General features: G+C 31.1%; 1 protein-coding gene across 2 annotated transcripts in view; it reads right to left on the reverse strand.

Moving 5' to 3' along the window:
* Window positions 1-700: 700 nt before the first annotated feature.
* The window catches only part of LOC140436986 (RIMS-binding protein 2-like), a 404,098-nt gene continuing 386,124 nt past the window's right edge, over window positions 701-18,674 (reverse strand). For both annotated transcript variants that reach the window (XM_072526193.1, XM_072526194.1), the window contains one exon: window positions 701-1,607. In XM_072526193.1, coding sequence (XP_072382294.1) covers window positions 1,134-1,607 — 474 coding nt within the window. In that variant the 3' untranslated portion in view covers window positions 701-1,133. The remainder of the gene's footprint in view (window positions 1,608-18,674) is intronic.

Below are 18,674 nucleotides of genomic sequence, written 5' to 3' on the forward strand. Positions count from 1 at the left end.
ATTGCAAAAAGCAAATTTGTTAAGCTTTGCTTTGCTTTTGTAAAGCTTTATTGTTATCCTTATTAGGTATTATATAATTTTTCATTGAACGTTACTTTGGTGTGCTCATGTTTATGAATAAATCATATGGTACAGTAAAAATCACTTAAGCCGAGACAATGCCGATATTTGAGATTTAGAAACAAATGACAAACGCTGCCAAATTTAAACTACTAAAACACAGAGTTGCTATAACCTTTAGTGTTGACAAAAAGGTTTTTGCCTTCTTTGATGTCCTAGATGAAGTTCATTGTTTATACTGATCTTTAGTTTCGGCAGCATACTAGTGGAGTTAGGTTTCATCTACGATTCTAAAACGACACAAAACCTTTTTTGGCACGCGAATTGTTGCGAAAACGTAACACATGGTCGGCGAAACACTGAAATTAAGTCAGTTTTTTTCAAATGTAAAATTCAAGATTAAACTCGACTAGCTAATTTGAACAGAAGGAGAGTACTTGAGTTGAATTCAATCAAAGAGTTCCCTTTGGCTTATTTTCAAACACAAACTAATTTGTAAATCATGCTGTTTATATTAAAAAATAATCCACAGAATTATATTATAGAATTCTTTACAATTCCAGTGGGGAAAGCATGTTTATGAATAAAATATTAATTTTATTATTATCTTAAATTTTAATAAATAGGAATACAAATAAACTTTTTTAATCATCTTTAATTGTTATTGCAAATATTATTAATTGTCCTGTTCATAATCATATTTCAGGGATACTTTTAATTTATTTAATTACCGAATTAAATTGTCTAAGTAATTTAAAAAATCTTGATATATATAAATATTTTTCTACTACACGAAACCGAAACCAAAATTCTAGAAAACGAATCAAATACTATAAAAATCACAAATGACTATAAAAACAAAACCAGATTTAAATATTAGATCCCTGAAATATTCAGATATTCATGACAAAATTACAGTTTAGTTCATATAAAATGTAATATTGTCATAATAACTTTGCCGAAACCATTATACATATAAATGTATCACACTATCTCGTCAAGATGGAAGATTTTTTCACAACGGTTCCAAAAACAGCATGATCAAAAATTAACAGTTAAAAAATCAAAAATGGTTATTTTCCTCCAAGACCGAATTTCATAAATATAAGTTCCTTTCCTTTCGAAAGTATATCACCTCCTGGTGCAGTAATTTCATTTAATTTTTGCATTAAGTTCGGCGCCCCCGGGGCATTCATTTGAGGTTGTTGATTATTGGGCATAGGACCACCGGTGCCCATCACGTTGGGCACTACCTGCGGTACTCCTTTATGTTGTATTCTATTGGGGTTCTGGAATCCTTGATTTTGGTTTTGGAAAACTTGGTTCTGATTGGAGAAGGGCTGTTGTTGTTGCTGTTGCTGCGGCTGGCTTGTGCCCATGAGGCTGCTGAACAGTCCACCACCACTCGACGTGGTCGTGGGAGGTTGTTGGTTCATTTGATTCATCTGCTGACCACCAAAAGATTGTTGTTGCTGTAGTGGAGGGTGTTGTTGGGATTGTTGTTGCTGTTGATTACCACCGGCCCTCAGCATGCCTCTCGCTCTCCCCTAAAGACAAATTCAATTTAATATTGCTCTATGGTTAATTTAATATAGATACAGGATGTTCTACGTGTATTTTTTAAATAAGTTTACAAGAAAGCGTTTTAATTACATATTCAATAAGAGACATGAAGTTCAAGAAAAAATGAAGGAGAAAAGAAAATTATATATACAGTACCAAGAACAAAGGTGCGACGTAGATCCTCAAAATTACAAGGTCGTTAAAAAGGAACTGAAAATAGCAGCAGCAAAAGCCAAAGCAGAAGCGTATTCAAATATATGCGAACAACTTTATACTGGGGATGGTAAATCAAAGACATATAAAATCGTCAAATATAGAGCAAAGAAAGTATATTTTAATTAGATTAGATACATCCAATATGAAAAAATTAAATTTGAGTTCACGCTGAAAAGGATATCAAAAAGCGCTGAAGAAAAAACTTCATAGGTCATTAAGAATCATTTGACAGAAAATCAGTTGTGTTAATGAGATAGTAACAGTAATTATCAATAAAATAACAAACACTTAAAGATGCAATCAGTAACCAACAAGATGTACCAGAAGTCCTTTCGGAAGAAGTATAATCGACAATAAGACAAATGAAAAGCGGTAATGCAGCTGGAATAAATCACATAACAGTGGAACTGCTTAATTACTCTGGCAAAAATAACTCGTAATTCTTAGCAGGCATATTTATGAACTGCCTAAGATCAAGATGCATACCAGACCACTAAAATACAGCAAACATAATTACAATATATAATAAAGGTAGCAAAGAGGATATCAACAACTACAGACCTATAAGTCTACTACCAATCATATACAAGAAATTCACAAAGATTATCAACAATAGATTAAAAAACGCATTAGATGCTGCGTAGCCAAAAGAGCGAGCTGGCTTCAGAAGTTGATTCAGTACCCTAAATCATATCCATACGCTTCGAGAACTATTGAGTAAAGCTTAAGAATATAAAATACCACTAGCAATAACCTTCATAGATTTCAAGAAGGTTTTTGATTCTATATATCCCAAGAATGTAATAGAAGGTAATAGAAGCTTTGATTAACCGTACATATAGACTTTAGCAAATATATACAGACAAACAAAAGCTATGGTAAAAATGTATGAAAATACTTCAGAATTTTCCACCTCCAGAGGCGTCCGACAAGGAAACGCAATATCGCCAAACCTTTTCACTGCAACTCTAGAAAATATAGTCAGCAAAATGAGCTGGCAGAACAAAGGCGTTTGCGTTAATGGAGAATAGTGCAGCCATCTAAAATTTGACAAAAACAAAAACCATGTACAATGAGCTAGTGGATGTCCAAGATGTAATAATAAACAACATTGCCCTTGAGACAGAAGATGAGTATATAGACCTGGGGCAAATAATATATAAATCTGTCTCCTTACTCCCAGAAATCAACAGAAGAATAAAACAAGCTTGTACATTTTTTGGTAAAAATGCATGTATATTCAAAACCATTAAGCCAATCCAGCTAAAGAAAAAAGCATTCGATCAGTGTATACTACCAATCATGACACTTGGATACTAATGAAAGATATAATAGTCAGATTTAAAGTCACCCATGGAGCGATGCATGCTAGGTATAAGAAAGAGATATCGAACAAAAATAGAATGGATCAGACAGAAAACTAAGGTCACTGATGTAATCCACAGAATTAAATTTTTAACATGGCAGTAGGCAGGATATTTAGAAAAAAGAACTGACATTAGATGGTCCACTAGAATTACACCGTCGTATCCAAGAGGCGTCAAGAGACCAAAAAGACGTTCAAATTTAAGATGGGACTATGACCCATAGGAAACTAGCCGGTACAACATGGCACAGAAAAGCAAATAAGCAATAGGTCTTCAAAATCACCTGAAAGGCTAAAATAACTAATCAGAACTAAAAACAACTATTCAAAACAGTTAATAAAAAAGATGAGATATCATTGACAAAACATTTTTCATTTGAGAATTCAGTTACTACAAAATAATTATGCAAGAAAATAGTTGCTACAAGCGCAGCATTTGGATATCTTCATTGAAAAACCTATGAAAATCATTCGCTTGCAGTTAAATTTAACTGCTCCAAGCTACATCATCGAGATTTAAAATTTCTTAACAATACCCAACTTTTGCAGTAGAAATAGCACTTAAAGATGAAGAATATTTCATAAATATATCATAAGTATATAAGAAATAAATTTTGATTTTATTTCGGAGCATCTAGAAAAATCTTTATTAGACCAGTTTTGAGATTTATATGTTTTGGAAGCTATTTTACACTTCACTTTGACATAATGACTTTTATTTGTTTTCATAGTAAAATAGTTTATACTAGTTTAAAACCTAAAAAAGAAAAAACAAATAATTCTTAAAATCTCAAATTACCCATCAAAATTTAAATAAAACTACAATATTTCTTTTAAAATATTTTCTGTTTATGTCTAAACACAAATCAGCAACTGCAAGTAAAATTTATATTTTATAAGTTGTATCCATAAAATGGTGAATACTTCCAATTTTTCACCGATGCTTAAACTTTCTCTTACAGCACATAATGTGTCCATTGATTCATTCTGAACCTATTTTTTATCACTAAATTGTTATTATTTGAAGTGTCTAAAAGTTTAGTGTGATATTTTTAATAAACTAAAGATTTTTCTCGACGGCTGCTCCATTTATTACTTATACATACAATATAGAACATCATGTATTAAATAAAAAAAGCTAGCCACAAAATAATTAACTAATTTAACAATATGTCAGAGAACTAACCTAGGATCTAAATTAAATATTTTGCTTTCTTGCGGATATCTTTATTTATACAGACATGTTAAATAATGTTTATTTTAAAAATACCAACGTTTACATACATAATTAAAAGAAACAATTCTGATAGTTACATATAGAGCAGAAGTCGTTTGGCGTTAGGTTAGTTAAAAATACATCTAAACAGAGAATGTTATTAAAACACTTACCTTAAGAGGGCTTCTGAGCTATTTAAATGAACTAAATTAGCGGTGACACTAACAGATATCAAATAATAAAAAATAAAACTGAATTGGTATAGTTTGAAATAAGACTACATGACGTGTGAGTCTTGATACATTTTTTATATTTGGGATACTGTTTATTCAGTATAGGTTTACAGGTGTTCACTTGTGAATATATTGCATATTTCTATTTTTCATCTTAATGTCTAATTTTTCCTATAATCGTATTACTCCTTTGTAGTAAAATTCTAGCAGATGTTCAAAACATCGAGATGTATCACTAATATCAACTTTTCATTTGATCCAAAACTTCATTGCTTTTAATCTTTAATATTTGGGGGTTAAGAAGATTTGTTCTCGGAAACCGTCTGTTTAAAACGATCATACGTTGGCCAAATGATTTATTGTACCTATTTCATTTATTTGTGATACCCATTTTAGAATTATTGAATCTAGTATCAGTTTCTATAAGTCTAATGGATGGGTACTTCATAGTCATGTAAAATATTTTACTTTTTAAGGATCTCTGCTATAGAGTGGGCCGAATGAATAAGTCTCCATGAAAGAGCCCCATTGTATACAGGTTTCTCTTGACTGGCACATACCCGTTAAAAAAGCGTCTTAGCTGATTCCTGCTTAGTTTTTACAGTTCTATAAGCATATATCAGTCCAATATACGTCTTGCCTTATCCGCTTATACTTTTCTAATGGGACTTAAGTTGTACTCATATACAGGATTTTTTTTGATCGCAATGTGTTTGTTGGCTCTCCTAAGGCCGACTCTGGGTCAAAGAATTTTGTAATTAACCCCTTTTATTGTTTTTCATTTAAAATTCACTAGCTCTTATATTTTCGTGTGATTCGGATTTCCGATAACCTGGCACCCATATTAGTATGACGCTGTTGTATTCCGCCAGTCCTTAATATCCCATTCTGACTTTCTTTTTACAAAGATTACACCTTATAAATATGTGCAGAGGAGAATATGTGTAATTAATTTTAAAAGCGCCTTTAATTTTAATGCAAACAAGTCTTTGCTCAGTTTAGTGCTGTGGCTTTAATCACAAAGTAGAGAATGTCGGTATATACATATATATATATATATATATATATATATATATATATATATATATATATATATATATATATATATTTATATATATATATGTGTGTGTGCGTGTGCGTGTGTGTGTGTGTGTGTGTGTGTGTGTGTGTGTGTGTGTGTGTGTGTGTTTTACTGATTACTGAACAAATGACGCAACTTTAAATGGATGGAGGAAGGTGTTATATCTTGCAGAATCAAAGACAATGGATTCCTTAGAAAAATTTTAGGATGGCGAACAAGAGCTATTAAACGAAGTTGTGGACTCGAATTAAAGACTCTCAACATGATGGACTGAAGATATTAAAATGATCTATACCAATTGAGTTGCAACGAGGCAAACAGATCAGAATATCAATTTTGTGAGGAAGCCTATATTCAGCACCGGGTGAGTAGGGGTTGATGGGGAATTAGACATAAACAATAGAAGAACAAACTGACAGAAGAAAACACGTAATAATGCTCGAAAGACATGGAAAACTAATTTACAAGCAGAAAAAAGAACAAGAAAAAAAATAAATGCAGAAGAAATCTTTTATTTTCTTTTAAAACCTTTCCAATTACTGCTTTGTTTATGTGCATGCTAAAAACTCGTCAGATAATTTATTATTAACAATTTAATTGTTTAAATGATTGCATCTCTTTAACTATTAGAGATATTTAATATTACTAAAATAAAAATTATTCCTTTTAAAAAATAATTATTTATTGTACAAGACGATAAAATTGTACTTTATCTTCGAGAGCGTTTTTTAGCGTCGAGACGCTAATTATGCTCGAGGAGATAATGCGATTTTATCGTCGTGTGCAATACAACATTTTTTTCTATAGCAAGACTTCAAGTTCAGGTGAAAAATATAATTTCAAAGAAAATTGTAATTTTTAGCACAAAAATCGCAATTGTGTTGCTCCGTTGCTAGGGATATGAAAAACTCTGTCAACAAATGTCAAACAAATGTTACGTTTTGGTTTTTGCGGAGAATATTGTTGCGTTTTGTGTACAAAGTGAATAAATCCGAAATTTACAGAAAACTTTTGACACAAGGAAAGGAAAACCTGCCATCAGATGTAGAAAATGCAGCGTCGGAAGCAGAAAGTTTATTGTTGCCACAAAAATCTAGGATGATGTATGAGAAAGAATACCAGTCTTTTAAAAAGTGGAAAAGCATTAAGAATTTCAATGGCGTGAGTGAAAAAATACTTCTGGCGTATTTTTCTGAAAAGTCAAAGAAAGCGATAATAAAATTGTGACATTTCTAAATTCAGCAAATTAACCACCTTACTAAAAAACCTGAGTGGAGGATACAAAGTAGTCCTGGTTTATTCAAATACTTTGAATCTAATAATGAAATATATACAAATAACAGTGCAGGACTTATAATGGGCAATCCTCTAAGCCCATTGCTCTCAGATATTTTTATGGATCATCTAGATAGAGACAAAGATTTCAGAACATCCCATATTCAAACAGTTTTTATATTGGTGGACGACCTACTGGTATGTTTCACAGGAACTAACAGGCAACTCAACCAATTTTTATCGTAAATTAATTCACTTCATAGTCATATTGAATTTACAATAGAAACAGAACAAAATCAATCCATAAATTTTTTAGATTTCAAAATTATCTGACTTAAAAACAAACATGACTTCTCCATATTTCATAAACCTACCCATACTGACACGACTATTCACAATTCATCATCCCATCACACATAACATAAACTGGCAGCCTATCATAGTATGTTACATAAATTAACAGAAATTCCGATGTCAAAATACAATTTTGAGACAGAATTAAATATCATTAAGCAAATAGCAGTAAACAATGGATACAACGAACAAACACTTAATAAAATGTTAAATCAAAAACTACACAAGAAAGCCCTGAACTTAGTATTTCCACCACCAGAGAAAAAAACCAGTACCTTCTGCTCGATTAAATATACGGGCAAAATATCAACAAAACTAGCCAAACCATAAAAAAGAAAAGAATAACACCAGCTTTCAGAACAAATAACAACCTAGGAAAATATATTAAAAACAACAAGAGCCAACATAAAAAACACTTACACAGTGGTGTGCACAAACTTAAATGTGGCGACTGCCCAAAAACTTACATTGGTCAAACTGGTAGAAATTTTAATAAACGAATAGCAGAACATAAAAGGGCTTTCAATAATAAAAAAACAGATTCTACATACGCACTTCACCTTCTAGATTATAATCATTCTTTTAATGACGAATTTAAAATTCTTCACATTCAAAATAAAGGCCTTAAGCTATCTTTGTTAGAATCTATGGAAATCAGCAAATTAAAAAACACAGATTTAATTCTGAATGGCCAGCTTGTTCATTCACACAAAAAATGTGAAAAATCGTCAAGTACCGAGTGGACATAAAAGTGCATACTTAAGATCACCTGGCTCCAAGACTATAAAGAATCTAAACATATTTATTTATTTTAATTGATAACAATAGTAATATGTATATACACTTGAACAGAGACTCTGAAACAAAAACCAAAGTGATTATCTGTTATCATTAGGACGTCAGCTAATTTTGCTGTAGTATACTGCGGAAAATAAAATAACTGCAAAAACAAGCAAACCAGTAAATTTCATACCAGTAAATTTCATTATTTTAAACTAAATTACTATAGGATGTATGCATTTGACATATCTGTATACAATAAGGAGATATCCTATAAAAACCAAACATTGGTTCTCAACAAACTAAGCTTCAACTAGTTCATTTATTTGTAATTATGACTAGCTGTTTTAATTATAACTAAAATTAAAATTATCTTCTAAAAATTATGACTAGCTGTTTTTTTCAAATCTAAGAGTATCCCTCTACAACTAAAATATTAAGCTAGGCTCTAGGACATTCTTAATCAATAGGGTAATTTAGTTTCTTTAATTTTAATTTAATGCCAGCTTCTAAAAATGCAAAACACACAATATGATTTTGAAATAAATAGTATATAACTGTGAATTTAGAAATTGTATCACTTAAATCTAGGACTAAATAAAATACAACATGCGTATACAAAGTTTTTTTGTGTTTATTTTACAGTAAGTAATCATAAAACTTCCTTATTTTTATTTTAAGAAATAAGTAAACAATGATTCTATTTTGGTATTAGAAATTAGCTCACTGTCGCTTGGGTTGTTTGTTTTTATGTTTTCTTCGATTGAATTTGTCTGTGTGTCTTGTTTTAGGTGGCTTCTGTCACCTCTTCAGGACGTGGTTTATTTTGGTTTGGGTGGTGGCACTGGTCTGTGTCGTTGGCACTGCTAGTGTTAAATTAGAAATTTATTACTTTCCTCCTTATATTGCTCTATTGCTCTCCACCATCTTTGCGATATAGAGATAGCATTTGACAACATCTTTTAAGAAGCAATCACAAAGACGATTCGTTTAAAATCAATAGAACAAGCTACAGATGGATAGATGGCATGCTGAGAAACTGAGTGATATATACAATGTGACTATAGGAAGAAGTGTCAGCACATGTAACTAGAGGCTTTTTTCGACATGGGAGTCTTATCTATTCTCTTGTAGAACAGAATAGAATCTGGTCATGGGTTGATAGCTAGATAGCAACGACAGACATCATGCTCTGGGTTATACAAATAATCTGGTCATCTTAGATCACAGCAAATTTAATGGTAGAGTCAGACATAGATCAGATAAAATAAAACAGGCTGCGACTGTAGCCTGAGAATATACTTTAAATGTAGGGCTTAAAGTAAGACCCCAAAAGCCCAAAATCACCAAATTTATCAGCAAGAGGATTTCGGACGGATTGGGTACTCCAAGCCCGAATTTATTTATAACCGCATTTATTTTAACAATCTTCCTTCCATTGAAACCATAAGTCAAGTGTATGTCTATTACATAATGGTCATGCAAGGAGACTTTTATTGAAGCTCTCTTTTAGCTAATTATTCAATAATCTCGAAACATAAACATAAATTCAAATGATGTTTAAAAATTACTTAAAACCTATTTCACTCTGATCTTAAAATCTACTTATTAGGTCTGTTTGTTTATACCGCTTTGGTATGCGTTCTTCACTACTAAGAGCAACTCACTGTCGAGCGCGTTCGACTGCACATTTATTCTTTCTCTGTATTTTCCCCGAAGTTTCCGATTACTTCATTAAAAACGTACATCATTCGTATAACTTTATTTTAGAACCTTTTAAAAATTTCTAAATTAGAATTATTTGTTGTACACCATGATTTTATCCCATAAGTCCAAACGGGTTTTGTTATAAATTAGTAGATAAGTAATAAGTTTTCTGTTGGTAGTTACGATTCTCTGCCCATCATCCAATAGAGTCTATGTATGTTGAGTCCAAGTTGTTTCCTTTTGGTAAAGATATGCTTCGGCCAAGTCAGTATTCTATCCAAATGTACACCTAGATATTTTGTGGAGTCTGCTTCTGTTAGATAACCAATAGAGCAGTGAGTCTTTTTGTGTAGACATGTGTCTGTCTGTTTTTTTTTTAAATGTGCCTCCAGTAAGTGGTCTTCCTACTGATCGACGGCAAGACAACCGTCTCTTGCCGTCTTTACTATTTTATTTGTTTTTATTCGGCTAATATGATCGTTCCATTTTACCTTCTATTTCTTACTCAGTTCATGTTCATCACCTTGCATCTACGTCGATATATGTACTTGTAGCTCTGTTTCATAGTAACTTACCATCATTTTTTTTAATTTTTCATCTCTGCTGTTTCTAACATCCCTTTTGTCCTCTCTGTGTCAAGTCGTGTTTCTGCCACGTACTTCATTATTGGTTTGATGATTATTTTGTGAATTCTGCCTTTCATTTCTTTCTGGATATTTTTATTTTTCCATATTGTTTCATTCAGGCAACCTGCGGCTTTGTTTGCTTTATTCACTTGATCTTTCACTTCTGTTTCGAGCTTTTTGTAGCAAGATAATGTAATGCCTTGATATTTAAACTCCATCATTTCTTCTAGTATCTGACCTTCCATTTCTAACCATGCATTTTGACTTTTTTAGGGAAATTAACATATTAAATTTTGTGGCGGTTATATTAAATTGGTGCAGCATACATTGTAAATCATCTTTATTTTAAGAGAGTAGTATTGCGTTGTCTGCATAGCAGATTATTTTAAGTTGTTTTTCTCCCATTTGGTATCCTTGTTTAGTTCTTACCTTTTTTTATTTCATCCATAATAATGTTGAACAATAGAGGACTCCGGGAATCACCCTGTGTTTTTCCATTGCCAGCATCAATAGGGTCAGTTAGTTTTTCTTCTACTTTTACTTTTATTGTGTTGTTTTGGTAAATATTTTCGATGGTTTTGATTATTCCTTAAGATATCTCCGTTGCATTTAATCCGGTTGTCCTCTAAAAGCTCACTAAACATAAATATGCCGATTTGTTGTATTTTAATGTTTTCTCTTGCACTAGCCTTGTTATTGTTCTGTTAGTGTTATAATTTTATTCAGTGTTTATTTGTTATCACTTTGGTTGGTTATTATAGTGTTTTTCTTAGTGTTTATTTGTTATTACTTTGATTGTTAATTTTAGTGTTCTTCTTCTTCTTTTACTTCTTCTTCTTTTTATGTATACATAACTCGTGTCTGCTTTTTAATATGCCTCCAGTAAGTTGTTATTCCATCATTTATGTGGTCTTCCTATTGATTATCTCCCTATTGGGGAACTGTCTCTTGTCTTTACTACTCTATTTAATGTCATTCGGCTTATATGATCGTTTTATTCTACTCGTCTATTTCTTACCCAGTCCTTGATGTTCTCCACGTTGCATCTGCGTCATATATCTGTACTTCTAGCTCTGCACCATAGTCTTTTACCATCAATTTTCTGAGTGTTTTCATCTCTGCTGTTTCTTATCCTTTTTTGTCCTCTCTGTGTCAGGTCGAGTTTTTGCCGCGTATGTCATTATTGGTCTGATGACTGTTTTGGTAAATTCTGTCTTTCATTTATTATCCGATATTTTTATTTCTCCATATTGTTTCATTTGTTTCCATTTTTGAAGATAGGTATTCGGATGCTTGAATTAAATTCTTGAAGAATTTTGTTTTATTCTATTATTTTTTGGATTAGTTTTAATAGTTGTTTGGTTAAATCTTTTTCTCTTCTCTGTACTGTAGAAGTGTGTTCGGTATTTTGTCCTCTCCTGGTGATTTTCTATTTTTTTAATATCCTTAATGCTTCTTTTGCCTCTTTCTCCTCAAAATGTATTTCTTCATTTGTCATCAGTTATGATGTTGGTGGTTCATTATCGTCACATTTAGCAAATAGGTATCGAAAGTAGTCTGCCCATGTTTCCTTCTAAATGTTATTAATATTTCGTTTATCTCTTTTCTTTGTCCTCTAATCATTCTCCATATTTCTTTTTGTGTTCCGTAGAAGTCGTGTTTTGTCTGGGTTAAAAAGCTCTGTCAGTGTTCCCTTTTTATTTGTCTCACTAAAGTATTCGTTTTATTTTTAATTCGTTTATAGTGGTTGTATACCTACTGTGTTTGGTATGTTCTGTATTTTAAAAAGCCCTTATTCTTTTCTTCGCATATTATCTTCACTTCTCCTCTAAACCATGGGTTTTTTTTAATGTTAGTATTCATTACTTTCCTCCCTCCAAGTGATTCTGTTGCTGCGGTAATTATTACTTTTGAGTTGTTTCAGCTTCCCCCGATGTTATCGTTTTTTAATATTTTATTGTCAGCGATCTTCTCTGATATTATTTTTCTGTATAAGTATTCCGTGCATTCCTTATTTAGTTCTTCGACTTTGATCTTTGTTTGTATTGACGCCGCTCTCTTGAGTGTAAAGTATTTCATTATGATTCTTGTTTTACATAATACCCTATAGTCGCTACCTACATCTGTTGAGATAAGGCATCTTACGTAGATTACTTTTGATGGATGGACATAATACATCATAGGTCTTTGTCAAGGGGTGTCATTAAATGTACATTTGTGTTGGTTTTTGTGGTCAAAAAATGTATTGTTTATTCTAGGTTCGTTATTCGTGCAGAAGTTTATCATCAGTTCTTCATTATCGTTTTTAACATTCTCCTTATGTTTTTGCTTAATTCTCATCGTCAAACTAAACAAGGTAAAAAAAACTTGCTTGCCTTTTAATTACAAGGGCTCTGAGTATCACACCAGCAGCAACTGTGGAGACTCTTCTGGATATCTTTTCTCTGCATATCTTTATCAGTAGACTGCGAGAATAACTGAGCAACGAAATGGTTAGAAGACTTGGAAACATAACAGTGTCATACTGGTGTGGGTGATGGGTTATCGGAAAATATACGATAATGAAAGAACTAATGAACTTGTAAGGAGACCATCAGCTGCAAACTGCTTTAATCCTGAAGAAAAAAGCCTGAATCTAAACACAATATAATTCTTACTGAAAAAGTATACCTGGCCAAGCATAGTGTTAAATGTATTTTGGATACATGTGTACTAAAAGAGCTAAACTACTGAGGAAGACAAGTAGGACTCAGCTAAAAATTATACCAGGCTTTCTTACTGGACATGCACCAGTTAAATCCGCAAATAATGGGGTCATATGTAACATAATTTCAAGGCGCTATATCGTAGTCCGCGAACACTTTTTGAAGACTACGAAATGACTTTAAATCATTTAATACCAATTCACAAGGAAGTAAAGAGTTTTTCTACATAGGAAGAGTAACCGACAGCATAAGAGCCACAGATTAGGACATACCAAGAATAAATGCATAATTACGTTCTTATATATATATATATATATATATATTGGAAGCTTAAAAGACAACATTTAGGTAAAAAAGACATATATTTATACACAAATGTTTAAGAACTTTATATAAAATTTCATGATCAAACAGAATAAATATTTTTTGCTCTATTACAGATCTAAACGACAAACGACAAAGAATATAAATAAAATAAACAAATGACAATAAATATGCAACATAACACAGTAATATTATAAAACAAACTTTAATTACATTGGAAGATGAATCAAGATTCAACTACAAGACGCAACGTATGCTTTTCAAGGAGTGATAAAACGAAGAAGAAGGTAAAATGTACTCAACTTTGCAGATGGTCAGAAAGAAAATTGAACTAAAGAAATTCTCAACTTTTTATTAAAAATTCACTGTTCATTCAACTGTAATAACTGCTAAAATAATATTATCCTTCAATATAGTAATCTACATAATATTAAACTTTAGTTATGATTTGTTTATTGCTTTATTAAATATTTATCACAGGCATTTTTATTTACGTTTTTTACGTTTTTCTGTTTTTATTAGGTTATAGTTTTTTTCCTTTGTGCTTTTTTAGTCGTTAGTCTTTAATATAACCAGTTATGATTTAAAGGCTTTCATTAGTCATTAGCCATCTAGTTTATTAAAATATCTTTGACGGAACAATCCACTAATTGATAAACATTAAGTAAGTTAGTTTTATGATCCTTATAGTAACAAATAAGTACACTTTTAATGTAATGTTTTACGTAAGTTCTTCGCTACTAAACAAACGCTAATGTCAATAATAATTGTTTAATCGACGTGCTAAAATGATATTGCCATGACAAGCTGAAAATGGTACTAATAAAGAAGCTGTATTTTTATTTTAAAAATGTCAACTTTACTATTAAATATATCAACAATTTTATGTTATGTATGATCTAGCATTTATTTACATAATATTGCACATTACAGCACATGCAGCGAAACAATATTCTGTATTACAATTGACATTGAAAATGTAAAGATACCTACTTTCTGTTATAAAGGCACTACGATAACATAAAAAATCGGTTATTCTAGTCCATTTAATCAAGTTTGTAGAGCAATTGTTTTGTTATTAATAGGTTTCTGAAAAAATTTAAAATGTTTGAATCAGGAGTCATATCTAATTTAATCTTTATGCCTAAATGATATTTTATTTTCGCTTCTGCTGCTTAATTCATAATAAATTTACCCAATATAATTTAAATAATGTTTATTATGAACAAGATAGTTATTTTAATATATTCCTGACTATCTGGCATCTATTAGCCGCTACTTTTCAAAACCCATTATAATTATTTTTTTGAAAGCCATTTGTTACAACCGATCGTAGTGCAGCCAGTTCGCTTATTGTACATCTATTTTTCGTGTTACCTTCTGGCTCAGATTTTAGTGTTAACAACTGTTTAAGTAGCCAGGACCGACGGCTTTACGTGGACTCCGAAGCCTAATGGCATGTCATTGAAATTAAGTCAGAAATTAAAAAATTTCTGATGGTTGGCGGGATCAAATCCGAGCCCTTTGGCTTGGTAAGTCAGTACCTTGCCACTTAACTTTGACTGCGGCCACCCCCTTTAATTATTTAAAAATTTGATAATTTCCACTAAAAACGATATAAACCACTTTACAAGGCAGTTACTTTCCGTTATTATTATTGTCTCCATTATTTATACATTTTAGAAAAGAAAAAATTATCTTCCATTTCCCTTTCTCTTCGCATTCTTGGGGTTCTAAATTGTCAGAAATAAAAGGTATATTAAAATAAATTCTACATAGGTTTCATATTTCGGTTACAGAGTATGCCATTATCGACTTGATTATCTCCATGCCCTTTGCGTAATGATCATCATCTTATATATCTTGTTAACACTACATATATATTAAAGCTAATAAAATTATATACTTACATTATAATTCGTGTTATTGTTCCCTACCATATATTTCTCAGCCTCTCTCCTTTATTTCGTAAAGGAACAACATATTTAATAATTATTTTATATAACTATTTTCTTAAGTTCCCAACAGTATTATGTCGGTCCACAGAATTTTGTTGAAAGCTGCTCTGAGTAAATTCATGGTTGTCATTTACGTGTTTCGACATCCCTGTGTTTACTAGTTTCTTTTTTATCTCCTTGTCATCTTGTAGAATTAATTAAATTACTGTATACTTCTCCGATTATTATTACAGTGGCTTTTATCGCAATATAATGTTTTATATTATAGGTATCACTAAAGACCACAATTCATTGTATGATTTTTTGGACAATCTCAGATAATGTCTGTAATCAAGTGGTTCTATTAATAATTCTTAAATTAAATGAAAGTGCAGCAATTATTGATTTTTTTTCTATCCAACTTTTAATCTAAACTCTAGAGCATTTTCTCTTATTTTTCACTATTTCGCGGTATGCTATAGCGATATTACACAAAATTTATAAAAATATAGACTCTTTCGTCGATCACCAATTTCTATGGATGTTGTTTATTTCATTGCTTATCGCTTATATATTTCAGCTTTTTCTTTTAAACAACTTAATGGCGGCTGGTAATAATTTTGAAACTTAACTGTTTTTCCCGTATGTTTTCCCTATGATGTGTTTCTTTAATATCAGTTTTTGTATATCGATATTTTTTTTTCGTATTTTACTATGGCCATATAGTAGATAACAAAGCGTTACTTACGTTTTATCGGATGTGTGATCGACATAAGAGTTTTTTTCTAAATGTCCCTTTTGTACAAATGGGACGAAAATGTGCCCCAAGATGCACGTACTGGTTTGTCTCTTATATTTTAGAAGATTTGAGTATTTTCGTCATCTTCTACAATCAGTAACAGTCCACTGTTCAAAAGAAATTTTAGCTTGTCATTAAAAAACAGAACAAAAATTGTACAGTGTACATTATTTTAAGTAAATTGTACAATAAAGTTTATTTTAAACACAAAGGGTATTAACCTTACAGTGCTCAATATATCATTATATGAAACCAACATAATGGAGTTAAAAAGTTACAAATATAAAATAAAATTAAATCCACACAGCGCCAAGTAACATAATCGATATACACCACTGTATTATATATTACATTATATTTATACTTTTTTAACGTGGTAACGCCGTATAATATTTTGTAAATCGTCCTAATAAATGAATTAAAAAACGAATCGTTTGACAATTGTGCTGATAGTAAAGTTGAATTTAACAGAGTTACATAGGTGGTTATTAGTAAAAATTTAGTGTATACAATAATTATATTTTTTGGTTAAAAGACATGAATAATTCACCTAACAAAATGTATACAAAAACTTCCTACGCTTTTAAAATTTTTCTAAATGGTTTTCTGCCTACAGTATGCTGCAACCTTTGAGATTACCAAACACTCTAATTTAAACAGTGTACAAAAGTGCACACTGTAATTCTGCGAAGACAGCTATAATTGTCACGGAAGAAATCAGTTGATTTATAGGAATACTACAATTGTACACTTGTAAATATATACTTGTAAATTGTACACAATATGCCCCACACATATTGCTACTGGTCTAATAATTTTGTAATGTCACAAATAAAAGCAATGATCAGCCAGCATACTTTTGGCCATATCAGAAAAGGTATTTATTTTACAGGTAACTCATATATTTACAAAGGTTAAAGATAAGACTAATTCTCAACCAGCTCGTCTTTATAAATTGTGATATGTTTTTGGATATTTAAATTACCAATTATGCGTCATGAACAATATTCATCTTTAGACAAGCATCTTTAATTATACTTACACCTTAAGTCACATAAGTTAAGTGGTGCAGATTACTTTGCTTATCGTTTTCGCTTAGAGTCGAAATTTACACTGGTCAATAAAGCAGAGCTCGTCTAAATCGAGAACCACGTTTGTACCAATGTGGTAATTGGATTACGTCGAAGACAATTCTAACAATTCGATTTCTGTCCACCTGTTTCAATATTAGTACATTGAGCTAACCGAGACATTTACTGATTGGGCACTATTAGAAAAAATAGGATTTCGAATTGCAAATTGTCCCCTTAGGTAATGAAATAATAATGCAAGAAGGAGTTACGTCCTACGAGTAGTTAGCAAATGCCGAAGGTGTTGATATATCTACCACTACTTGAGAAAACAATAAAACTGCTGCCTTTATATGTATTTTTGGTGGACCGTTGTCTATCCAGGAAGTAGTTAGGTAACAAAAAAGTCAATAAGTGAATCAAAATATCCTTTCCACATTTGATCAAAGAATACAATAAACACATGATCAGAGTAGACGTGTGTTCTTATTGAAAGGTACAAAATTAAACTATGGACTGAAGCACGCGAGGAGACCGTCCAGAAGTCAAAGAACAAGAAAGTGTCGTCAGGCTATATTTCTCCAAAAATAAATATTAGTTCATATACTTTATGACATTGGTTTACCTACAATAACTATCGAACCTCATTAAAAAAGTTAAATTGTACAACATAACCTATATTATACGCGACAAATGTGGATTTGGATTATATTTTAAAAAGAATTCAATTTGCTTTTTTGACTTTCATTAATAAAACTATAGTTTTATTATTATATAGGTACTTAGGTATTTTAATGCCCATATATACTTTTGCCAAATGCACTTTCTAGCAATTTTGATAGATTACTTTTTTTTATTTATTTAGAAGACAGTTATCCGTGTTTATTTTCTAATATAAAATGAAAAATTGAGCATTGCAGGGTTAGTGCGTATTATAGAGGTACAATTTTGTGCTCTTTGAGGGGTAGATGCAAAGTTTGGAGTTGGGATAATTTTTTGTCATTTTTTCTTGAATTGTATCAAAAAATTTTTCACGGTTACAATCATGCGATGTAGCAGTATAAAATATATAATATAATTAGGAGCAACTCGATTCTATAATATAAAATACTTAAACACTGTCGCACAACAGATTAATTTATAAAATTTGGAGACAATACATAAATCATTAAAAATATAAAGTAATTAATATTATTGCTTATTAAATGATAGGAATTAATTTTTGTTAATATAATAGTAATATGATTAGATTACTATACCTGGTAAATGGTTTCGTTTTGGGTTGTAGATTAAATGGACTAACGTCTGTATTAACCAACAATAAATATAGCGTTAGCGAAGATTAAATTTAATTAACTGGTA

Source organism: Diabrotica undecimpunctata, chromosome 3 (genome assembly GCF_040954645.1).
Source record: "Diabrotica undecimpunctata isolate CICGRU chromosome 3, icDiaUnde3, whole genome shotgun sequence".
In the NCBI taxonomy this organism is placed as follows: Eukaryota; Metazoa; Arthropoda; class Insecta; order Coleoptera; family Chrysomelidae; genus Diabrotica; species Diabrotica undecimpunctata.